Source organism: Oryctolagus cuniculus, chromosome 3 (assembly GCF_964237555.1).
Source record: "Oryctolagus cuniculus chromosome 3, mOryCun1.1, whole genome shotgun sequence".
Taxonomy (NCBI): domain Eukaryota; kingdom Metazoa; phylum Chordata; class Mammalia; order Lagomorpha; family Leporidae; genus Oryctolagus; species Oryctolagus cuniculus.
In genome coordinates this window covers 158610246-158636412 of record NC_091434.1, presented here as the reverse complement: position 1 = coordinate 158636412, position 26167 = coordinate 158610246, and the positions used below count along the sequence as shown (strand labels likewise).

Sequence of the window (26167 nt, the reverse complement as noted above, 5' to 3'; positions counted from 1 at the left end):
GCTGTTTTTACTCCTCTCCCAGCGCCATATTGTGGGAGAGCAGATGCATAGAATAAGTCTTAATTCCAGTAACTTAGTCTAGTCAGAGTTGCTCCCAGTTGCTCCCCACAGTATTCAGGGCTCTAGAATCTTCTGGTTTAAGGCTCTTTCATTTCCTAGGGCATTGATGTTCTCTATTTCACTAGCCGAGCAGTGGAGAGGGACAAAGGAAGCAAACCTTATTTCTTTGTATTCTTTCCCCAAAGTGTAAGTATTCACTTAACTCACTTTCTTGTAGCTAAGACTTTCACATGTCCCTACTTAGATGCAAGAAGAAATAAAAAAAAAAAAACATAATCTTTGGCTTACTAGCTGCCTACTAGCAACAGTTCTCTATTGGTAAAAGTGGTAGCCTCGATGGATAGCTAACCAGGAGGGGTGTTAAGCTGCCTCTACACATAGGATCATTCACCTCAGCTCAAGGGGTGAAGTCCACAAGTCCCCTCCTTTCCTTACATCCACTGCAATATGTATATCAGTTTTGCTATGGCCCATTGCCTATGAATTAAACATGTGAATAACATTCATTTTACCTATTACTCCACCCTCCCTCTGCAACCTACCCTAGCACAAATCCAGTACATACTAATGGAGCAGCAACAGGGGAACTCAAGTTAAGCTTCTCATGTGAGAAAAGTGGAAATGGGAAACACACAACAGTGATTTCCAGTGACAATAGGGAAATCCTGTGGACAGGCACTGTGAGAACACCTTTCCTTGCAAGTGCTCAAAACCTCTTGATTAGACTTGGAAAGAACTCTTATCCTTTATTCTACGTGGTTCATTGGTCTCTGCACATCGGGAGCTTCTTCCTTGTCTCTAACCATTCACAGATAAACCACGTAAGGGATTGTGACCACTTTTTAACTTTGCAATTTAGGGACTTGAAGAATATTTTATAGATTATTTTAAGGCTACCTTTAGGGATTGAGTTTGTGTCATAATGGGTAAAGCCGCTACCTGCGACACCGTCATCCCATATGGGCGCCAGTTCACGTCCCAGCTGCCCCTCTTCCAATCCAGCTCCCTGATAATGGCCTGGAAAAAGCAGAAGAAGTGGCCCAAGTGTTTGGGCACCTGAACCCATGTGAGAGATCTGGATAAAGTACATGCCTTTGGCCTGCCCGAGCCCTGGCAGTGAGGGCCATCTGAGCAGGGAGCCAGCAGATGAAGACCTCTCTCTCTCGCTCAACTTTGACTTTCAAATAAATAAACGTTTTTACAAAGACTACATTTTTAACATGTTTACCAGTGCATTTATTTAAAAAACATGATAGATTTCATATCTTCAAGCTTCCATTTGTGAAATGAACCAGTATTCACACTTTTTTAAAATTTCTCTAGAAAACAAAACAGAAATAATTCCAAGTCTTGCCAGTGGGATAACTTAATATGGAGAATACATATACTCATTTATATGACAAAACAAGGAAGCCAAATATGCAATGGTAAATAAACCCAAGATTAACAAAATCAGGAGATTGCTGCCCACCTTAGGAATACAAGGACAGCAGGAGGAAGTGCTATTATCAGAGCCAAGAGTTCTGATAACAAAAGACCATGAGCTCCTCTAGGAGTCTGAAGCATCCATATTCTTCCATCTTTGGATGTTCCCACATGGCAGGCACTCAAATGATTATTTAATTGAACTAAGTTAAACAATGCAGCCCCTCCATTGACATCCGTTAGATAAATCCATCAGAAAGTAAAATGTGGCAGAAATGTTGGTGTTCAATATTGGGATGATTCTTAATTTGTTAGATCACTGTAATTAGCTATTTTGGGACTTCATCTAGAAGTCTATCATTTGCACTTAGAGAATGAGAAATTGGCAAACATTTTAATTTATTCTTTTTCTGTATGAGATTTTAGAGTTTGGAAAAACACCAATTTTTATGTAAACACAGGAGGAAGAATTTAAAAAAAATCTGGATGCTTATGATAAAATAATTGGGGGGGGGAGCGGTTTGAAAAGAGAATAAGCTTTCCAGACTTGCTAGAAAAACAGTAGCTATAGCTACAGAGGATGTGTACCTCTAAATTAGTCTTTGATTCTTTTTTGAAATTGCCTTCCAAGTTGTTAGGGACATTCTTTTGTCTGTTGGTTTGAGCCACGAGCTATTGACTTTTTTTTTCCTTTAAGAAAGAATCTGTTAAATATTCCACTGGATATTTTAGTAGTCAAAAGGGAATTTATTCCAGAGTATGTTCATAATTTTGAAAACATTGCAAATGTCATTTAGTCTGTTCTTGGATGTCCTTTACATTTAAAGTATAATGAAGCACAACTCAGTGTAGCTATTGCTTTTTGGATAGACTTGAGTGAAATCTCAAAATAGTAGATATTTAACAACTTGGAAGTTGAGAATAGTTTGAGAAGTGTTTGTGACCATGTACTTTCCTAGAGAGAAAGAGAAACTTGATTGAGGATTTCTCAGTGAGTATTTCCACTTATCCATGGAAAAATGAAATATTTGGTGGAGCAGTTGTGACAAATTCAGTAGCCATTGGTAGTTTAAAAGAATTTTGGCATACCTGTGTATGTTTAGAGTTCTTCTGTTCACATCTAAACTTGCTACTTGTTTATAATTCACATTAAGAATGAGTTAAAGTAAAATGTGCTGCAGGGCAGGTATTGAGGTGCATCGGGTTAAGCAGCAGCTTGAGATGTCTGTATCCCATCCTAGAATCCTAGGGTCAAGTTTTGGCTCCTCTACGTCTGACCCAGCTTTCTGATAACATGCCTGGGAGGTAGCAGGTGATAGCTCAAGTACTTGAGTTTCTGCCACCCCTGTAGGAGACTCAGAGTTCTTGGCTCCTGGCTTCAGTCTGACCAAGTCCCAATTGTTACAAGTATTTGAAAAATGAACCAGTGGGTAGAAGATCTCTTTCTTTCTCTGTCTTGCATTCTGTCAATCTGCCTTTCAATTAAATCTTAAATCTATATTAAATGTAATCTGCTACCCTTTAATGTCTTTGTTTTGTCTTACAGGCTTTAGTGCTTCCATTTTAATGTACCCATTAATACATGGAATAAGTGTGTCTGAAAGGTGTCATGGCTGACTAAAAGGGCAAAATGCATTGTTTTATCTGTGTGGCAGCTAACATCTAAAGAGTGGGCTTTTTCTTTCCTGTGTTGGCTTTCTGAAAGGAAATGAAATATTGTGAAAGAATTGCTTGGTGATCTGTCAGTGTTACTTTAATTATTATAATATCTTTGTGGTTCTGAAAACATGTAGTCAAGAAGAAAATCCGTCTTTGGTATTACTGATGTCGAGCAGAAAATGTGCTATCTGTCTTTCCATCTCTAATTGAGTTGATTTCCTTTAATACTATTTTACAATGCAAATATTAAAACATGAGGCATATTTTCGCAGCTTCAAATAATTAGTTTTGCTTTTTAAGTCTGTTATCTATAATTCAAATAACAGTCTTTCTGAACTTCTCTGCCTTGGGGAGCTTAGAGTATTTGTGAAATTATAGGTGTTCATTGACTATTTTTTGACTGTCAATTCACCTGTAGCATGTTGTACTATTAATTCATTATGAAGTGACACAGGAAGAAAACTCATTACACAGTAATATGAAAATATATACCTGTCAAGAAATAAATCAGTCTGTATTGAAAATCCATCTGCTGCGATGGGAAGAAATCAAATGAAGTTTGGCACCTTCTTTTCCAGTAGGAGTATGTATAGAAAGATTTCACTTCTAATCTACGGGCCCTCTGTGTTTTTCACTTATGTGGTTTTCTTGTCCTTTGCAGGTTATATTATACCCGACATCTAATAGCTCCAAGTCAGCTGAATTGCACAGAATGATAGTTCCAAAAAATAGTCAGGACTCTGACTTAAAAATCAAACTGGCAGTGCGAATGGATAAACCACCACATATGAAGCATAGTGGGTGAGTCTGAGGATGTTTCTCTGCATTTTTGGATTTCATTTCAGTATATCACTGTTGTCAAGGTAGAGGGGTAACCATTACATACAACTTCCCATGCAGTTTTCTCATAAACATTTACAAATGTATGTTGTTTTACTTGTATTTTTAGACCTATAGACATTTTTATAGATAAATCATGGGTATTTACTTAATGTAATTGTGTGCATGCACATGTAATATTGGTACTGAGTTGTACCAATATTATACCTTGGTGATATTGACAAAGAACAATGATGAGAAGAGATAATTTCTAAGATATATTCCTCAAAATACAGGTATAACAGTTGAAAAAGCCTATTACATAGGTCCCCAGAAATAGTTAAACTTACATGGAATATATAATGCATACAAGTGAACGAGTGGTACAGATGTAACCTAGAAATCTGCGTGAGTTTTGACAGGAGGGCAGTGAGTGTTCATCCAACGTGTAAGTGAAAACTAAATCAATACTGAAGGAAACTGCAGCTGGTAGATAAGCAAGAAGTACAGGGGCTGTTCCTGGGGGTCGCATGGGTCAGAGTCAACCTCGGCTCTCAATACTAAAAAACAAAACAAAGAAAGAAGCACGTTTATATAACATCAGTTAAATGATGTTTTATTCTTCTAGTTTAGTTTTGTTTCTATAGAATAAGAGCAGATTAAAAGATAGTTGGTCATAGCATTGTCATTCCAAACTGGCCTGATATGATATCCTGCCAAAAATCCAATCTGATTGAACATCACAGGTTGTATTCAGGTCTCTAACCATTACATGGTACACCATAAATATGTACAGTTTTATGTATCTTTTAAAATTTTTTAAATACTTTAATAAAATTTGAATCTACATTTTAAAAAAAAAAACTTACTTTGGAAGCAGAGAGGGAGAGAGAACTCTTATCCACTCATCATTCCCTGAATGCTTCTGGCAGGTTCTAGGCCAGGGCCAAAGTTAAGAGCTAGAAACTCAATCCTGGTCTCCCATGTGGGTGACAGGAACTTGGGTACTTGAGCCGTCACCAGTGCCTGCCAGGGACAGCACTGTGAGGAAGCTGAGGTCAGGAGCCAGAGCTGGTCGTTGATTGCAGGTATTCAGTCACAGAACACAGGTGACGTAACCACTAGGCCACATACCCAAACCAGAATGTTTTTAATATCATCTCTAGGTATGGACATAAATAGAAAACATTTTACCCACAGCATAACTATATTCATCTTTTCCTCATTTATTCAGAAGTGGATTTTACTGCACTTGATTGCATTTGAGGTAGAAAGTCAACTAATCTGTTTCTCCAATTGCTTTATTGTACACCAAGCAATCATATAACAGGGAGAACAGATTAATAGCAATTTGTTCTGGGGCAGAGTGGTGTTCTGTCAATAATTTATCCTCTAATTAATAATTAACAGATGAATAATTAATAATTGAAAAAGAGACAAGCCAAGTTTAAAACAAGATTGAAATATGGCAAATCCTTCTTGTGGATCAAGGAGCTAAAATAATAAATTGGGGTGTTATGGATTTTCATCTTCAGAGCACATTAGACTTGGAAATCCTTTGGAATTTTATAGTATGAACCTATTCTATGTCATAAAAATGTTAGCAACAAATCTCTCTCATGTGAACTCTGTTAACATGTATTCTCTGTTTAATTCATGTACTATTTATATATGAAGATACTTCATAAAGTTCATGAAAATGCACATTATGAGAAAACTATGCATGCATTTCAAACTTGTTTTAGACCAGAATGAACTGATCATTTAATTCAATGCACCACAAACTTAAAGAGTACCCTTATATGAGCCATCAGTTGCCCCTAAATAAATATTTTATCAGGGGGCCGGCACTGTGGAGCAGTAGGTTAATCCTCTGCCTGCAGCGCCAGCATCCCATATGGGTGCAGGTGCTAGTCCCTGCTGTTCCTCTTCCGATCCAGCTCTCTGCTATGGCCTGGGAAAGCAGTAGAGGATGGCTTAAGCCCTTGGGCCCCTGCACCCGTGTGGGAGACCTGGAGGAAGCTCCTGGCTCCGGATTAGCGCAGCTCTGGCTATTGCAGCCATTTGGAAATTGAACCAGTGGATGGAAGACCTTTGTTTCTGTCTCTCTGTCTCACTATCTATAACCCTATCTCTCAAATAAATAAATTAAAAAATTTTTATCAGTATTATCTATATTTTATATGTGTTATCAACTATGTGAAGTTTATTAGACCTGTTTGAGTCCCAGTACATCAAACAGTGTATAATTAATGAAACATTATTAATACAAATAATGGTTATGAAAATGATAATAGTGTATTCCTTGGATTTTGAAGGAAAACTAATAAAAGAGTGATAGAGCTTGCTGCATTTGTAAGTTAATTTTTTTTTTTTTGACAGGCAGAGTGGACAGTGAGAGAGAGAGACAGAGAGAAAGGTCTTCGTTTGCCGTTGGTTCACCCTCCAATGGCCGCCACGGCCGGAGTGCTGTGGCGGGTGCACCGCGCTGATCCGATGGCAGGAGCCAGGTACTTCTCCTGGTCTCCCATGGGGTGCAGGGCCCAAGTACTTGGGCCATCCTCCACTGCACTCCCTGGCCACAGCAGAGAGCTGGCCTGGAAGAGGGGCAACCGGGACAGAATCCGGTGCCCCAACCGGGACTAGAACCCGGTGTGCCGGCACCACAAGGCGGAGGATTAGCCTAGTGAGCCGCGGCGCCGGCCATTTGTAAGTTAATATTAAAAAGTTCTAAACACAATTTATAGGGAATGGAGTATAACTTTTTTTATTAGAAATTTCCTAAAATAAATTAAGTAAATGGTGTTTGATTATGAATTATATTTTAAAAGCATTTACATTTTTTAAGCAGAAAGTAAGATATATATTATTTAAAGCTCTTGTTTCTGTTAACTAACCTGATCAGTCCATGACTATGCATCATGCTTTTTTTGTTTTTTAGGACTATACAAATAATATAGATATTTAATTGGGACAAACTAAGTATGGTGATGATTCCAACCTTTTAAAACTACATTGGGTAATACACAGAGCATATTTTAGCAAAAAATATAAGATTTTTTTTATTTCCTAATATATCATAGAAACTAATTAAAAATTACACTTAGATAAGTCTGTTAAATGAACTACCAGCTAGATTTTGAATGATTACATGATTCACATCTCGCTTTTGAAATTATTTTCCTGCTTTGTTGTATAACTGGAAGATAGAGCTGTTCTTGAACAAATGGACTATACTTTAGCATAGCCTAGTGGCTAAGTTACAGTATTAACTTAAAATTCAGAAACTATCCTTGTTTTTATTGAATAAAATTATTTCCCTAATTCAGAGGTTGCTTTGCCAAAATAAAGGTAAAATGTGATTAATAAGACAAATGACTACAATGATAATTAAACATATACCTGAAAGAGAAAAAGAAAAAAGTTAAATTAGCTGACACAAATATATCAAACATTGTAACCGTGATGTATCAGAGTCTGCATATAACTGGTAACATTTATAGTAAAAAATGAACATTTCATGAGTATGGAACTATAGAAGAGCTTTGTCATATTTAAGAATTGGTTAAATGAAATGTTAGCAAAACCATTGCCTTGTAAAGGTCGTATTTCTTTGTGTAGAGTCCTACTTGGCTCTTTACACGTGTTTTGAATGCATGGATTGAACTATTTAGAAATTGTCACAAATAAGACTCGAGCTGTTTATATCATAAAGGTATAAAGTGCCCTGGGCCCATCTCTTGTGCCTGGGGAGAGGCATTAGTTCAGCTTGCAGCAGGAAGGATGGGATAAGCATCAAGCCATCTACAGTGCCGTATCCCAGTGCTTTCCCAGAGAGAGGGTGGGCAGCTAGGCATCCAGGGACTGGGGTCAGGCCTACTAACCTTCATTCATGCACTAGTTTAATTAATTAAAGTATATGAATTTAGTTGATTCGATGTGTAAAAATTAATATTTTGCTAAATTTGGCATGCATCTTTTTTAACTGTTATATCTGATGAAATATGTTTCAAATAAAGGAAAATTATTTCTGTGAAAGAAATCAAACATTATATTTGCTTACAAAGTGATCTGAAAACACTCTAATATCGTATCAGTATTGTGTTTATTATTTATGATTTATGATCTTCAGCTAATTTAGAGGACACCGATGACAAAGGGTATAAAATTTTTTAATATGTTAAGATAGAATATCTTGGAGGGTCCAGACCTTACAAAAAGGATAAGTATATTCTTTCCCAGAAAAAAACTGATTTCTCACTTCAAAACTACCTTGTAGACTGATTTCCCTTTGTGTCTTTGTCTAAAGTAACCATGTAGGCCAGCGCCCTGGCTCACTAGGCTAATCCTTCGCCTTGCAGCACCAGCACACCGGGTTCTAGTCCTGGTCGGGGCGCCGGATTCTGTCCCGGTTGCCCCTCTTTCAGGCCAGCTCTCTGCTGTGGCCAGGGAGTGCAGTGGAGGGTGGCCCAAGTGCTTGGGCCCTGCACCCCATGGGAGACCAGGAGAAGCACCTGGCTCCTGCCATCGGATCAGCGCGGTGCGCCGGCCACAGCACGCTGGACGCGGTGGCCATTGGAGGGTGAACCAACGGCAAAGGAAGACCTTTCTCTCTGTCTCTCTCTCTCACTGTCCACTCTGCCTGTCAAAATAACTAAATAAATAAATAAAGTAACCATGTTTTGACACATGACCTTCACCTGAACCTTTATGTAGTCTGGTCAGATACCCAAGTTGAATTTGTCTCAGTCTACCTTATTCCGATTTCATAAAAATACTACTTTTTATAACCTTGCCAAAACTTCTGGCAGTCTTTTCTAGCTTCAGAAATGATTGATTGATTTTTTTCCAAATACAGCTTACAGAAGATAACTCAGTAGTACTCCTTAAAAAGTTAATGTAGACATTGGATTTATAATGATGGGAAGAATAAATCATAAAGCAAACTTCCTTCTTCTAAACTCCTTAATATTCATTTTATTTTATGGTAATTTCTCTATTACAAATTACATTTTTACTTTAATTTGCTAATGCCTAATAACAAAGTATGCAATGACAATATAAATATTTTGAAACATAGATTTAATGGTCATTAAGGCAATGGTTTAACTTGTTACACTCCATCACAAAAATTCTCTGGCTTTTCTTCTAATGAATTACTTTGCATTTAATGTGAAGCTCGGATTACAGATTTTCTTTCAACTTTCTTTTACTTTCAAAGTTCTTCTCCAGGAAAGCAGCATCTTGACATGCATTATATTTTTTGTTTAGAGATTATTTCTTCTACTTTCCGTGCATCAAATAACTACTGTCCTCTTTTTTTTAAAGACACTGTTCATTATCATACTTGGACATTTTCAGGCACTTTAGACCAAATAATTAAAGGTACACTATGAGGTCATCTTTAAATTTTTTTTTCTTAAAAAAAAACACAGACCATATATATTCATTGCTTATCTTAATTAATTTGGGACACTTTTGTTAAGATAGTATTTTTTAAAATTTATTTGCATGCATTTCATAAACATAACTTTAGGAACATAGTAATTCTTCCCACCGTACCTGCCCTCCTACCCCTCTTCCTCCTCCCTCTCCTGTTTGGGAACACATTTTTAAAAAAAAAAATAATAGTGAAAACTTTTTATTAATACTATATATCAAAGTTTTATAAATAGTTAATGTACAGAATTAAGTTAATTTATATGTGCATTACTCCATGTACTTATTTGTATATGTGTGGTAAGAACACTTAAAATCTAATCTCTTAGCAATTTTCCAAGGAAGAATACATTGTTATTAAATATGATCACCATGGTATACATGAAGTCTATTTTTTTGGTTTTTTTGGCCTAAAATGATTTTCCTTAAAGAAAACTGCATTGAGTTTCATATTCTAAAGCAAGATAGAAACAGTGAAATGATTTGCAAGCCAGATTGTTTTCGTAAAGCTTGGGTTTAGACACACTTGGGTTCCAGTTCTAGCCCTGTCACTTATTGGCAAACTTGGTCAACTTATTTAAATTATAGCCTCACTTTCCTCAACCATAAAGTGGGGTTGTCCTGAATACGAAGTAAGAAACACCCATACAGCATGAAGCACAGTGTCTGTTACATAGTAAATTTCCTTTTTTTAAAAAATAAGTATTTTTAAAAACTGTAGTCTCTTGAAATATAGCATTCTTCGAGGTTTAGTTATGTTACTTGACTCTATTCAGAGGAAAATGCTGTGCTAGATGAGAAAATAATAGTGTACAAATCTCCACTAATTTCTTGAGTGTATTAAAGTTATTTTCCCCAGTAAGACCATTTGCTTAACTCTTAAGCTTTAGTTTACATTTTTGTTTTTTTTTAACTTTTATTTAATGAATATAGATTTCCAAAATACAGCTTATGGATTACATTGGCTTCCCCTCCTCCCCAATGACTTCCCTCCCACCCACAACCCTCCCCTTTCCTGCTCTTTCTCCCCTTCCATTCTTATCAAGATTCATTTTCAATTTTCTTTATATACAGAAGATCAGTTTAGTATATATTAAGTAAAGATTTCAACAGTTTGCACCCACATAGAAACACAAAGTGAAAAATACTGTTTGAGTACTCTTTATAGCATTAAATCTCAATGTACAGCACATTAAGGACAGAGATCCTACATGAGGAGTAAGTGCACAGTGACTCCTGTCGTTGACTTTATAAATTGACACTCCTGTTTATGTACTCTTTAGGGTACATTTTTGTTTGACAGATACCATGAATGTAGGGAGGGTAGTTTGTTTCTCTTTGAGAATTTTTTTTTTTTTGCTAAATTTGTCTTCTATATCCAAGGGCTAAAATGAAAATATTACCTAAGATCTTTTGAACTATGTCTGAACAACTGACTCCAATGATTTATCTAAGGAATAAGTTCAGTTTATAAGAAACGATACTTGGAGAGAATTTCATGGCTAGTGATAGGAATGAGAGAATGTTTTCTCTCATTTTAGTTTCAAGCAATGTAACTTACTTTCAAAACTGCCAGTGCTTTCAACTCATATTTTTCAATAACAAGTTTGGCTTTAGTTGCAATTGTTAACCTAACTTTTAATCCTCTTAGTTATATCATTAAACAAGTACAACCAGATCTGCGTAGCTCAAACAAGTATAACATGATCTGGATAGTCTACTAGGTCTTATTCATTCTCCCAGTTATATGATGAATACATTGTTGATCTCACTAGCTCTTATATTCCAAGTAAATTAGTTTTAATTTCAACTCAACACTTCCTTGTATATTTTAAATTGTAGTTTTATATATGCTTCATTTAAGGAGGCAGTGATAAGCTGAACGTCTTATTCTCAATACTTACTAGATGGCTTTTATTTTATAGTTACCATAGCACCCAAGGTGTTCATGTAGTTGAATAATTGTATAATTACATATGTTAATGTTTTATGAAGATAGTCATTGTATAATTATATATATTAATGTTTTATAAAGATAGTCAATGGGAAAGATTGCTGTTGGTAAGATTAGGGATCTGAACATCTTGCCCTTTGCTGACACTACTGCAGAATGCTCCTCCCCTCAGAGACATCACTAAGGAGAAGCCTGTTATCCACCCTACAAAGTGTGCTTAGCTGCCTGCTACCAACCCTCTTTACCTTTCACCTGTTCCTTCTTTTTAAGCTCTTATTACCTGATGTCACATTGTTTATTCTTTACTGGTCAACTCCTCAACCAGAGTGTTATCTCCATGGTGTGGTTTGCTACTGCTAGCTCCACAACCAATACACTTTCCAAAAATAGGAACTTTATTTTACTGGTTCTTAGAGACCCAATTTTTAGATCATTGCCTAGCACTTAATAGAAGCCATGCAAATATTTGGTGAGTGAATAAATAAAATTTTAAACAAAGATAGACTGCAGAAATATGTTCAGTTCTTTTATATTCAAATTAAATGTTGGACTGATCTTTCTGTTGTAAACTTCAAATTACAGTACTGATTGGTACCACTGTTATGTAAAGTTAATGGATTGTGTTTCAAATATTCTTAACACAACAGAATTACAAGAAGTTAAATTAATCCACAAATTTCTCTGTGATTATTGTAAATCCAAAGACTTGTATGAAAAAAATACACTTTCCCAAAAACTTTAAATTCAAAGTCATTATTCTCTGCAGTGAGACTGTCTTTTTTGAAAGTTGTTTAGGGGCGGGTTTGTGGCATGGAAGTTTGGTCATTGCTTGGGATGCCCAAATGGCATATCGGAGTGCTTCCTCCATGTCCTGGCTTCATTTCCAATCTCACTTTCTGCAAATGCACATCCTGAGATAACAGATGATGACTCAAGTATTCAGGTTCTTGAGTTGAGTTCTGGGAGACCTGGATTGAATTCTGGACTCTGAGCTTTGACCTGGCCCAGCCCTGGTGTTACAGGCATTTGAGGAGTGAACCAGCAAAAGGAAAATCTCTATTTCCTTTCTCTCTCTCTCTCTCCCTCTCCCTCTCCCCCCTCTGCTTCCTCTCTCCCTCTCTCTCCCTCTCACTCCTTCCTCCCTCTCTCCTTCCCTTTCTCTCTTCCTCCCTTCCTCTCTTCCCTCCTTCTCTTCTCTCTTCCCTTCCTTTGCCTTCCCTTCCCTGGAGTGCAAACTCCCAGCTAACTGCAAGTAATTTCATTCTTACTGCACATCAATATAAAAAGTCTCTGGTGCCCCCTCTGGGATCACTCCCACATGGATACAGCACAGCCTGAGTGACAGATTTCCAGATCACAGAAGTTACTCTCTTTGACTCCAAAAACATGCCTTCCTGTCGCTCCCCCTCTTCATGGAGGAGCAACACAGGACCCTGCGCTGTTCTTTCTGTCTGCTCGGCCCTCCCCGGGTTTGCTGCTGGTTCTTCCCGGGTTGGCTACTATCCCTTCCACCTCCGTGGAAGGGCAGTTCCCCCTGGCCACATTCCCCACTTCCGCAGGGGAGCGGCACACCGCCGGCCGGCTCTCTCGGGGGCTGCACAGGTGTTCCCCTTAGATGTTCCCCTTAGATGTTCCTGGTGCATGCCGTCTCTCTCCTCCTTTATAGTCCTCCTCTGCCAATCCCAACTCGGCTGCCCACACGCCGAGTACGCTGCTCTCCTCCAATCAGGAGCAAGTCCTACAGTTTATTGGCTGAACTGGAGGCAGCTGTGTAAAAGCTGTTTTCTTCTCTCCCAGCGCCATATTGTGGGAGAGCAGATGCATAGAATAAGTCTTAATTCCAGTAACTTAGTCTAGTCCGAATTGCTCCCCACACCTTCCCAGTTTTCATCTCTCTTGTTTTCACCATAGTTAGTTCCCAGAACATATACACTGCCTCCTTAAATTAGTGGGTTTCATGCCTCCTTTCCAGCTACCTAGAACCTTCTTTATTTAAAGTATATTATTATGTCCACTATATCTGCTCTTTGACATATTAAAGGAGAGGATAAATGAATTTAGAAATTTCTCTGCACAAGTTGTGGTACATAAATGGGCCCAATAAAAGGGCTCCCAAATCCACACCTCCTCCTCCCTTACACAAGCATGGTCCCCTCTGATACAATAAGCTTTTCTAAGTCCCTCACTCCCCTAAATATTATGGTTAGATCATACCCATTGGTATTCCAAACATAATTTTACAAGATTTTCATAAACACAAGCAATTTTCCTGTTTCTTTAGATCCCCTTTTCTGAAGGCTCCTGTATCATGTAAGATCTACGTTACATAAAATTGCACGCTTTTCTCTTCTTAATCTGTCTTTTGATGCAGGGGTCTCAGCCATGAACTACCAATGAATGAAGAAAGACCGCAGAATTTTGAGAAAGGGGCAGGGAGGTGTTGGACTGCACCAACCCATGGGGATAGAGCCAGAGAGAGAACGTAGCATGGCTCCAGACCAGAGCCCAGGGAGCTAGAGTTTGCTGACAGTTGCCTGTGGTCCTAATGGAAGTAGAGAGGGGCAATTGTTTCAAACCAATCTCTCCAAAATGGAATCCACAGTCTGGCTGAAAGAAGGTGGGAGCCATTTTATACTAGGACTGCGACTGTGGAAGCCTATGGGCATGCATGTAACAACTTGCTGGACAGGACACCTGAATGCAGCGCTGGCAGCAGCAGTAGGTAGAGATGTGTTAAACCAGTGACTCTAATGTGTGAGTGTGATCCAGAGCAGCAGAACAGCCTGCAGCCCCCACTGCCTCAGAGCTTGGTGAGAAGATGGCTGGGCACCTACAAGAGACAGAGGGGCATCCACACCAACAGTACCCTCTGGTCTCAGCATCTGTGGGAGTTTTTTTATGTGCTGAAACCTTAGGGCTTCTGTGGCTACATGAAAAGCTGTAGGGCATAGCTGGGATTGGAGTTCTAACATGCCCAGCTTGGGTTTTAACCTTGAAAACTCACCCCATCTCAGAATATTGACCAGATCCCCCTGGCCACAACCACCACATACCTGCTCTTCACTGAAAGGGCATGAAGCCACAGAAGCATAACCCCAAAGATAAAAACCAACAGAAGAAAAAATTAAAAATCAACTCCACAAATGCTGAAAAAGAAGAGCTGAAATTCAAGAAACAAGAATAAGGAAGTCACCATGACACACACACACACACACCCAGAGGAGCACAACAACATTTCAATATTAGAATGCAAAGACGAAGAGATTGAGGAAATGCCAGAAATGGAATTTAGAAAATTAATCATAGGATTACTCAAAAAAAATCATAAGCAAATCCATGAACCAAATAAAACCCTACATGACATCAATGAAAATTTTTCCCAAGAAACTGAGAATATAAAGAGAAATCAAAATGAAATTTTAGAAATTAAGAACTCAGTGGATCAAATGAAAAATGCAATGGAAAGTCTTAACAGCAGACTTGATGAGGCAGAAGAAAGAATATCCAAACTAGAAAACAAATCAATGGAAATCTTGGAGTCAGGCAAAAAAAAAAAAAAAAAAAAAAAAAGAAAAAAGAAAAATCAAGAACTTAAAAACAGTGTTGGATATCTGTGGGATACTATCAAGCAACCCAACATACAGATCTTAGGAATTCCTGAAGGAGGGTAAACATAGAAGGGAATAGAAAGCCTATTTAGTGAAATAATTACAGAAAACTTCCCCAATTTGAAGAAAGAAAGGGGTGTTCAAGTAGAAGAAGAAGCACATAAAACTCCTAACAGACATGACCAGAAAAGACCCTCACCACAACACATTGTAGTCAAACTTTCCACAGTAAAACAAAGAGAAGATTATCAAATGGGCATAAGAGATACGTCAGATTTACTTTCAGAGGATTTCCAGTTAAACTCACAGTTGATTTCTCATCAGAATCCCTATGGGTTAGAAGGGATTGGCAAGATACAGTCCAAGTCTTAAAAGACAAAAACTGTCAAACTGGAATATTGTACGCCACAAAACTTGCATTTATAAATGAAGGTTAAGTAAAGACCTTCCATAGCAAACAAAAAAGAGTTTGTCGACACTTGTCCAGCATTACAGAAGATGCTTAAGGATGTGCTACACACAGAAACACAGAAAGATAGACATCACGATGAAAGAATGGAAAGGCAGAAAAACCACCAGTGGAAATACAAAAGAAATCCTAAGTAAACAATAGGATTATTTATGGAAAAATGGCAGGGCCAAGTTGTTACTAATTAGTAGTCACCTTGAATGTAAGGGGCCTCAATTCTTTAGTTAAAAGATACAGATTGGCTGAATGGATTGAAAAACAAGACCCATCTATTTGCAGCTTACAAGAAACACATCTCAGCAACAAAGATACCCACAGACTGAAAGTGGAAGGATGGAAAAAGATAGTCCATTCTAACAAAAACCAAAAAAGAGCTGGTGTTGCCGCCCCAATATCAGACAAAATAGACATTCCTATAACAAAAGAGACAAGGGCATATATAATGATTAAGGGATCAATCCAGCAGAAAGGTGTGACTATAATAAATGTATATGCCCCCAAATACAGGGTGCCTGGCTACTTGAAAAAAATATTAATGGACCTAAAGGGAGACATAGACTCTTAATTCAATAGTAATGGGGGACTTCAGTACCTCACTTTCAACAATGGACAGAAGAAAGATCCAGAAAGATCAACCATTTCTGGATAGACAGAAAATCAACAAGGAAACAACAAAGTTAATCAACACTATAGATCAAATGGATCTAATGGATATCTACAGAACCTTTCACCCCACAGTGGCAGAATACAGATTCTTCTCATCAGTGCATGGAACATTCTCTAGGTTACACCATATGTTAGGCCACAAAGCAAGTCTCAGCAAATTTTAAAAAAATCTAAATCATTCCATTCCTCTTTTTGGACCACAATGGAATAAAGCTTGAAATCAACAATGCAAAAATCTATAGAATATACAAAAACACATGGAGACTAAACAACATGCTCCTCAATGAGCAGTGGGTCATAGAAGAAATCAAAGGAGAAATAAAAAAAATTCTGGAAACAAATGAAGATGACAATACATCATATCAAAACCTATGGGATACAGCAAAAGCAGTGTTAAGAGGGAAGTTCATAGCATTCGGTGCCTATGTGAGTAACTGAAAGGGTACCAAGAAAGTGAGCTATCAGTGCTTCTCAGGGACCTAGAATATCAACAACAAACCAAACCCAAAACTAGTAGGAGGAAAGAAATAATTAAAAATAGAGAAAAAATAAAATTGAAACAAAAATACAAAAAAACTCAGTGAAATAAAAAGCTGTTTTTTGAAAAAATAAACAAAATTGATACACCATTGGCACAACTAACCAAAAAAGAAGGAAAAGACCCAAATCAATAAAATCAGAGATGAAAAAGGAAATATAATAACAGATACCACAGAAATAAAAAAGAAGCATCAGAAATTATTACAAAAAGCTGAACGCCAACAAACTAGGAAACCTAGAAGAAATGGATAGATTCCTAGAGAGAGACAGTCTACCAAAGTTAGGTCATGAAGATATAGAAAATCTAAACAGACCGTCTACAGCCTCAACGTGCCCGATCTCGTCTGATCTTGGAAGCTAAGCAGGGTCAGGCCTGGTTAGTACTTGGATGGGAGAAAATCTAAACAGACCAATAACCAAGACAGAGGTTGAATCACTAATGAAGACCCTCCCAACAAAGAAAACCCCAGCACTGGACAGTGTCACTGTAGAATTCTAGGCATTTAAAGAAACTAATTTCAATTCTTCTCAAGCTATTCAAAGCAATGAAAAAGAAGGGATCCTCCCAGACTCTTTCTACAAAGCCTGCACCACCTTAATACCTATACCTGGAAAAGATGCAACAGAGAAAAAGAACTGTAGACCAATATCTCTGGTGAACATAGATGCAAAAATCCTCAACAAATTATTAGTTCATTGAATTTAACAGCACATCAGAAATATCATCCACCCTGATCAATTGGGATTTATCCCTGGAATGCAAGGATGGTTTAACATTCACAAATCAATGTGATACATCCAAGACATTAACAAACTGAAGAACAAAAATCAGATGATTATCTCAATAGATGCAGAGAAAGCATTTGATAAAATATAACATCCTTTCATGATGAAAACCTTAAGGAAAATGTGGATAGAAGGAACATTCAACACAATCAAGGTAGTATGTGACAAACCCACAGCAAGCATCATATTGAATGGAGAAAAGCTGGCGGTATTCCCCCTAAGATCTGGAAGTAGATGAGGATACCTACTCTCACCATCGCTATTTAATATAGCCTTGAAAGTTTTAACTAGAGCCATTAGGCAAGACAAATCAAAGGGATGCAAATTAAAAAAGAGGAACTCAAACTATCCTTATTTGTAAATAACATGATCCTATATGTAGGAGATCCATAAAACTCCACTGAGAGACTACTGGAGCTCATAAGTTTGGTAAAGTGGAAGGATATAAAATGAACACAGAAAAAGTCAATAGCCTTTATACACCAACAATGCCATGGCTGAGAAAGAACTTGTAAAATCCGTAAATTTTTATAATAGCTACAAAAAATCAAATACCTTGAAATAAATATAACCAAGGATTTCAAAGATCTCTATGATGAAAATTACAAAACACTAAAGAAAGAAATAGAAGACATTAAAAAATGGAAGTATCTTCCATATGAATTGGAAGAATCAACATCATCAAAATGTCCATACTACCAAAAGCAATTTACAGATTCAATTCCATCCCAATCAAAATACCGATGACATTCTTCATAGATCATAGAGAAAACAATGCTGAAATTCATATGGAAACACAAGAGACCTCAAATAGCTAAAGCAACCCTATACAACAAAAACTAAACTGGAGGCATCATGATACCTGATTTCAAGATATACTACAGGGCAGTTAGAATCAAAACAGCTTGGTACTGCCACAAAAGCAGACTTATATATCAATGGAACAGAATAGAAACTCCAAAAATCAATCCATGCACCTATAGGCAACTTATATTTGATGAAGGAGCCGAAATAAATCCATTGAATAGAGACAGTCTCTTTAAAAAATGGTACTGAAAAACCTGGATCTACACATGCAGAAGTATGAATTAGACCCCTACTTTACACCCTGCACAGAAATCCACTCAAAATAGATCAAGGACCTAAATCTATGACCTGATATCATCAAATTATTAGAGAACATAGGGCAAATTCTACAAAGTATTGGCATAGGCAAAGACTTCTTTGAAAAGGCCCCAGAAGCACAGGCAATCAAAGCCAAAATTGACAAATGAGATTACATTGAGCTGAGAAGCTTCTGCACTGCAAAAGAAACACTCTGCAGAGGGAAGAGGGAACCGACAGCATGGGAGAAAATATATGCAAACTGTACATCTGATAAACAGTTAACATCCAGAATATATAAGGAGCTCAAAAAATCAGTAACAACAAAACAAACAATCCAGTAAAGAAATGGGCAAAGGACTTAAACAGGCATTTTTTAAAAAAAATTTATTTATTTGACAGAGTTAGAGAGAGAAAAAGGTCTTACTTCCATTGGTTCACCCCCAAATGGCCGCTATAGCCGGTGCTATACTGATCCAAAGCCAGGAGCCAGGTGTTTCTTCTTGGTCTTCCACCTGGGTGCAGGTGCCCAAGCACTTGGGCTATCCTCCAGTGCCTTCCCAGGCCACAGCAGAGAGCTGGACTGGAAGAGGAGCAACCGAGACTAGAACCCGGCACCCATATGGAATGTTGGCACCGGAGATGGAGGATTAACCAAGTGAGCCATGGCGCCAGCCCCACAAGCAGGCATTTTTCAAGAGAGGAAATTCAAATGGCCAACAGACATTTGCAAAAATGCTCAGATTCACTAGCCATCATAGAAATGCAAATCAAAACCAGAGCAAGGTTCCACCTCATCCTAATTAAAATGGCTAGCATACAGAAATCCACAGAAAACAAATGCTGGGAAGATGTGGGGGAAAAGGTACTCTGATCCACTGCAGGTGGGAATGTAAACTGGTACAACCACCATGGAAAACAGTATGGAGATACCTCAAACCTGAATATAGACCTACCATACAATCCAGCCATCCCACTCCTGGGAATTTACCCAAACCAAAAGAGATCAGTACGTGAGAGAGATATCTATACTCCCATGTTCATTGCAGCACAACTTACAATAGCTAAGCTATCGAATTAACCTAGATGTCAATCAACTAGTGACTGGATAAAGAAACTATGGTGTATATATACACTATGGAGTATTACTCAGCTGTAAAAAAAAAAATAGAATCATGTCTTTTGCAATAAGATGGTCTCACCTGGAAACCATTATATCAGTGAAATAAGCCAGTCCTAAAAAAGACAAATATCATATATTTTCCTTGATCTGATGCAACTAATAGGATACCTGAAATGTAATGTATTTGAGTGAAATAGTCATTGGAGAGTGGATGATTATTTATAGCTGCTGCTCGTCACAGGGCAGCAGGTCCAATAGAGCTCCTCAGGGCCAACAGATCAGTCAACGCCCAGGGCGCAGCAGGGTTCTCGACTTTATTGGGAGGGAAAAAGCTTTTATAGACACAGAAATGGGGCTGTCCAGGGCACAAGGGAACCAAGCCAACCAGCTGAAAAGTAAGGCAGAACACGAGCCGGGCATGCCCTCAAGGGCCAATCACAGCCAAGGACTCATACTGTTCACGAGTATGGAAGTCTCCTGTCAGGCTAGGTACCTCCCCCAGGGACCATCTTGGATTGTTGGAAACACTGAGTCACTGAAATTCGGAAGTGTGGCAAACTCGAGCAAAGGCTTAGCAACTTTGTTTCCTTTTCGATTGGAGCCCCCCACCCCCCCCCGCCAATATAGCCTTTTCCTCTTCAATTGTAGAAAAATCATTTGTTTTGTTTTCTTTCTCTATACTATCAGCAGAACTCCTCTACTTAGAGTAGGGCTAACTATAAGATCACTAAGTAAACTGATAATCACAAAACATAAGAATGGGAATCTGAAAGGGGATGGGAAAGGGTTGGAATGTGGGCCAGAGGAAGGGGAAGCCCCACTTTGTTCCTGGATATATATATGAAATATATGAAACTTGTATAACTTAATTTTAAAAAGTTGAAATTTATCAGAAGTTATGCACATAAACACAGATTGTACGTGGTACCATTTGCAGTAAAGAGAAATGTAAAGATGCAGTATTAAATCATAAGTGCTTAAAATTAATTATAATAATACAGTACTATAATTTTGTAGCTCCCTCCTACAAAACTGCTGTTCTGGGGAGTCAGCACCCTTAACCACTCCAGGGTAAACTTAATATGTGGCAGCTTCTTTGAATGAATAAGTAAAGGAATTACATTTTCTGTAAAGTTAGTGATACTGAAAAGGAGACATCAGTTAGCAGAAAAATGCATTAAATCCTGTAGAGCTAATTATTACCTGTACTGAAATGGAACAGCTATTAACCTGATAGTGGGAAAAGTATAAAATGGAAAATTATTTAAGCTTTCAAAAGCATACCCATCTAAAGAATGTAATGGACTGTCAAATCGTTGATTGAGATTGATATCCAATTGGAAAGAAGTCATTAATAGGCAATTAACAAAAACTGTTTTTGCTAGTGCTTTAAAGCTCTTTCCGAAAAGAAATAGTGCACCAGAACTCATAAACATTTTTCTTTTAAAAATAGAAAGTTTGTTTTCACTTACTTTACACTTCCTTGAAAGTTTTAATATACCCACCCACAAGAATGCTTCTGGAAACAGTTGGATGTAGTTTTCATTAGTCAGTGAAAGAACAGGAACACAATGATTATTTGAAGATAGTAACAAAAAATATTCTCTTTGTAGGTAGTTGGTGTGAGAACCATATGTATTTAGCAGTGTTTGTTAAACTAAGCAAATATGGAGCATAAGCATTTTGAAGAAGGTTAAAGGGGTCAACCCCTCTTATGAAAAGTGAAGTTAATGCTATAACTAGTACTCAAACAATATTTTTCATTTTGTGTTTCTATGTGGGTGCAAACTGTTGAAATCTTTACTTAATATATGCTAAACTGATCTTCTGTATATAAAGAGAATTGAAAATGAATCTTGATGTGAATGGAAGGGGGGAGGGAGAGGGAGAGGGGAGGGTTGCAGGTGGGAGGGAAGTTATGGGGTGGGGGAGCCATTGTGGTCCATAAGCTGTACTTTGGAAATTTATATTCATTAAATAAAAGTTGAAAAAAAAAGTGAAGAAAAACTACAGAAGGGAAGCAGATCAAACCAGTATAATCGGGCAGATTCCTAGACTGACATAGATTGTGTTGACTGAGATGTAAGAAATCACTGAACAGAGTGAGTGAGGATTGAACGTGGGTGAAACAATGTAAAATGAATCTGACAGTTACCATGGAATAGGAAACTAATGTGACAGTTAAAAGTACTACAAAGAAGATGGATACAATTATCATGCCAGCATAATGTCTCTTTCAGTTGGACACAAATAAGCCTTTTTGTTTAAAGAAAGACAAGTTCTCATGTGTTCATCCTTTACCTTGACCACAAACAAGACAATTATGGATATTGTGTAATACCTGCTCATACTTCCCAAAGTTGCTCTTTTGTAGACGATGTATGTTGTTCCCTCAAAGATGTTATCATTGGATTTGCTTGTAATATCAGAGAGAATGGGGTATTAAGCTTGTTTCTAGTTAAATATGTGAAAAATTAAGGACATGTGTTGAGACATAATTAAAACATACTAAAGAACAGTGTAGTACCCTAGCATTGGAGCTTAGTTGGAATGCCTGGAATCTGCACTAGTGTGCCAAATGCACACTAGTGTGATCTTGGAGCAAATTTCTTAAAAAAAAAGATTTATTATATTTATTTGAAAGTCAAAATTACGAAGAAAGGGAGACACACACAACACACGCACATGTAGAGAGAGAGAGTGAGTTGTGGTTAACTCTCCAAATGGCCACAAGAGCCAGGGCTAGGACAGGTAGGAGCCAGGAGTTTCATCTAGTCTCCCATGTGGGAAAAGGGGCCCAAGCACAGGTGCCAGCTTAACCCACTATATTACAACCCTGGCCCCCAAGGCAAGTTTCTTAACTTCCGTGTGTCTCATTTCTTCATTTTTAAAATGAAAGATAGTATTTATTTCAAAAGGTTGCAATAAGAGTTAAAGGAGTTGATATCACTAAAGCATTTGCTGGCGCCTAGTTAGCATACTAATTTTAGCATTAATTTTCTGTAATTTCACCATAGTATTAAATATGTGTTCCATGTAATTTTGAAATGTTTCCCTATTACAGATGTAAAATGTATTTATTATAAAATCTGGGCTTAATAATAGAGGCATCAAAAAGACAATAAAGGTAACCACATATTACCACTTTAAAAATATTCTTAGGTTTATAGGAGATGATGTTTTGCATGGTTGTTAACATGCTGCTTGGGATAACTGCATCTCCTATCACAGTATCTGGGTTTGAGTCCCGGTACTACTCTTGTTTTCAGCTTCCTGCTGATGTGTACCTGAGGAAGCAGCAGATAGTGCCTCAACTAGTTGGCTCCCTTCTAGTCGTACAGGACACTGGATTGAGTTCCTGGCTCCTGGCTTCAGCTGGTCCATTCCAGGCTGTGTGGGCATTTGGGAAGTGAACTGGTAGATGGGAGGTCTCTCTCTGTCTGTCTTTCTCTCTGTCATTCAAGTAAATAATTTTTTCACTTAGGTACATAAAATAAATGATTTTATTTACTTAGGAATATAAAATATAAAAGTGAAAGTGGTTCTCTTTCTCCTCTTTCACCACCTACACTATTTATATATAATATATGTAATATATAAAATATATAATCTATAATATTAATATATTTAATTTTAATTTAAACAATTCATATATCTGGGCTTGATTTTTTCTGCTACTATCAAGTATTTTGTATTTATTTTTCAAACCATTAAAGTCATATCATCACTAAATGGGTTAAAAATTATATCTTAATTAAAATTATCTACAACTAGCATTTCTGTGAAGTCAATTGGTTGTAACAAGTCATATAAATGAAAAATTGAACTTTTGTGATGCAGAGCATGGATTATATTAATGATTGATAGGTAGCATGAGTGAACTGAACAATTACAAGCCAAGAAGGAGAAAGTGTTTATCCTGGTACCAGATATCCAGTGAGTGGATTAAAGCTGTGATCTTGCGTTTAATGTTTCTCATGGTAATTGTCAGGAAAAGGTATGAAGAATCATGGGACCTTAATAATATGCCTTGCCATCTTAATTGCTGAGAAAAGCAAAAGAATCTTAATTGCCAGGAGATGCATTACTAATTAAAGTGTCATTCTACATTCATTCTGAAATAATTAGTTTGAATATTTGTAAGAGCTGAGATATAAATTTAGTTCCAAATTCAGGAGCATACCCACAACAGACTAGGTTAAAATAATTTATGATTAAGAAAGGTTAACAATCATAAAATTTTAAATGTTTCTTTAATTTGGTACAATTTAATTTTTATTGGATTATTGAACTTGAAAAAATGGAGTTCACAGTATTTTAAAACTTACTATGGTTTTTAAATTGCTATAGCACTGAGTTAAAGTCCTAAATTGCTTTCAGACTTCTAGAGTATTTTTATTCTTTCATGTCTATATTTTTCATTATTTGGAACTTTTTGTAATGATGTCAACATTTTGTTACAGTATAATAAATATGAATTGCAAGTTCTGTTAGCACTACATAACAACTTGTAAATATATTCATGATTCACTAGAATTTTAATATTCTAGATTATATCCCAAATATTTCATTAAATCTAAAAGGACATGAACTTGAGCAATAAACTTATCACAAAGAAGTAAATATATATCAGGTCTGACTTAAAACTGGACACATGATTATAGTCATCAGCTGAAGCTGCACTGAAGTTAAGGACAGTATTCAGACCAACATAATCATGAAAAGGGAAGACTGAAAAAGCTTCCTTGACCTCGTTATTGCATAAAATTTAATCATGCCTCATCTTGGTCTGCAAATTCTAAGATTCTGATATTTTTTAAAAGCTAAAGAATTAAAAATACTCATGTTTTTCTTCTTTGTACCTTATAAATAATAATATTTGTGTTAGAGGCTATTAGAGGACTTACTGGACATCTGACTTATTCCTTGGATATTTGGGGTGCAGAGATTGAGTGCATATGGCCCTCATTGCGTGTCCCATGTCTCCTGCTTCTCCTTTGATTTACTTTTTGCCATTTCATTCATATTCTACTCCTACACACACTTGCATCCAACCTATGTCATATATCTTTGAACATTATATATCCTTGTGAAATATATACTGTTTTGGGTGGCTTTAAATTTGGATATACTTGGGTGTAGATTTTCTTGTTTCATTAAATATTAAGTATGTGATGGGACTAGCACTGTGGAGTAGTGGGTAAAGCCGCCACCTGCAATGCCAACATCCCTGATGGTCACCAGCTTGAGTCCTGGCTGTTCCACTTCCAATCCAGCTCCCAGCTAATGCACCTGGGAAAGCAGCAGAAGATGGCCCAAGTGCTTGGGCCCTTGCACCCTCATGGAGAGATCCAGAGGAAGCTCCTGGCTTTGTTCTGGCCCAGCCCTGGCTACTGCAGCCATTTGGGGAGTGAGCCAGTGAATGGAAGATTGATTCCCTCCTTCCCTCCCTCCCTCTCTCTTCTTCCTCCTCCTTCCCCTCCCTTTCCTCTTTCTCTCCTCCTAATCTTCCTCCACTACCTACTCCTCTAACTCTACTTTTCAATATTATGCAAACACACACAAAGTATGTGAGACCTATATGGAGAATGTTGCTAGTAGTCTACATAGTTTTCTTTACGGTTTCATTATCTTCCTTTACCCTCAAGTTGAATTGGAAAGTGAGAGTGAGACAGTAAGTGGAATTTTTGCAAAAGTTCCAATAGATCCCAAGAAGCACAAGTCACTGTTGTTGCTGTTAAGGCTTAGTATTACATCTTATCAACCTAAATTCTTACTGATAATCTTCAAAACAAGATCTATCTGCCATGGAATTCTTGTTTGAGTTTCAAATATGTATATGTGATTTCAGCAGTGAAATCATGATGTTCGGCACCACCAATTTTTAAAGGGAATGTGCAGTTGATATTAATAGAGTAATTGTGTAAATGTTGAACAAACCATAAAATTTCTTTAACATGATTTTTTTAATAAAATGTGTTTATTGGTCTGCTTTTACCTTGTAAAGTACTCATCGTGTTATACTACTAATCATAAAACTGATACAGTGTATAACTTCTTGTATGTGCATCAAAACAGAGCAGGGTGATCACTTTAAATATGTTTGAATATGTTTGAAGCGCCCAGAATATTATTTATTTCCTACAACTCTACTGATAGATACCATGGTATCAGTTTAAGATGTGAATGCTGCTGCCTAGAGGTTCAATGAGTTGCCAAAAGTAAGCGACCTTGACTTGAACTCAGATTTGTCTGATTCCAGGGCTGGTTCTCTAAACCATTAGGCAACACTTCCTGGCAATACACAGTACCTTTCTCCTCAAGTGATTGCACCAGGAATTCACAACAATAAATTGCCACCAAAGGCCAATCAAATCACATGTGTGTGGGCATGATTGTTTACAAGGTCATAAGGAGCAGAATAGTCTAGATTGTGGGTTTCAAGAGAACATACCCTGCTTATCCTATGCTATATCTCTTCCCTTTATATTAATATCACATTAACATGAGAAATA

The 26167-nt window shown here is 37.3% G+C and overlaps 1 protein-coding gene across 11 annotated transcripts in view; it reads left to right on the top strand.

Annotated features, from left to right (window-relative positions):
* Window positions 1-26167, top strand: part of CADPS2 (calcium dependent secretion activator 2) — a 665654-nt gene that overhangs the window by 367841 nt on the left and 271646 nt on the right. For all 11 annotated transcript variants that reach the window (XM_051849752.2, XM_070071264.1, XM_008258272.4 and 8 more), the window contains one exon: window positions 3806-3945. In XM_051849752.2, the coding sequence (XP_051705712.2) occupies window positions 3806-3945 (140 nt within the window). The remainder of the gene's footprint in view (window positions 1-3805; window positions 3946-26167) is intronic.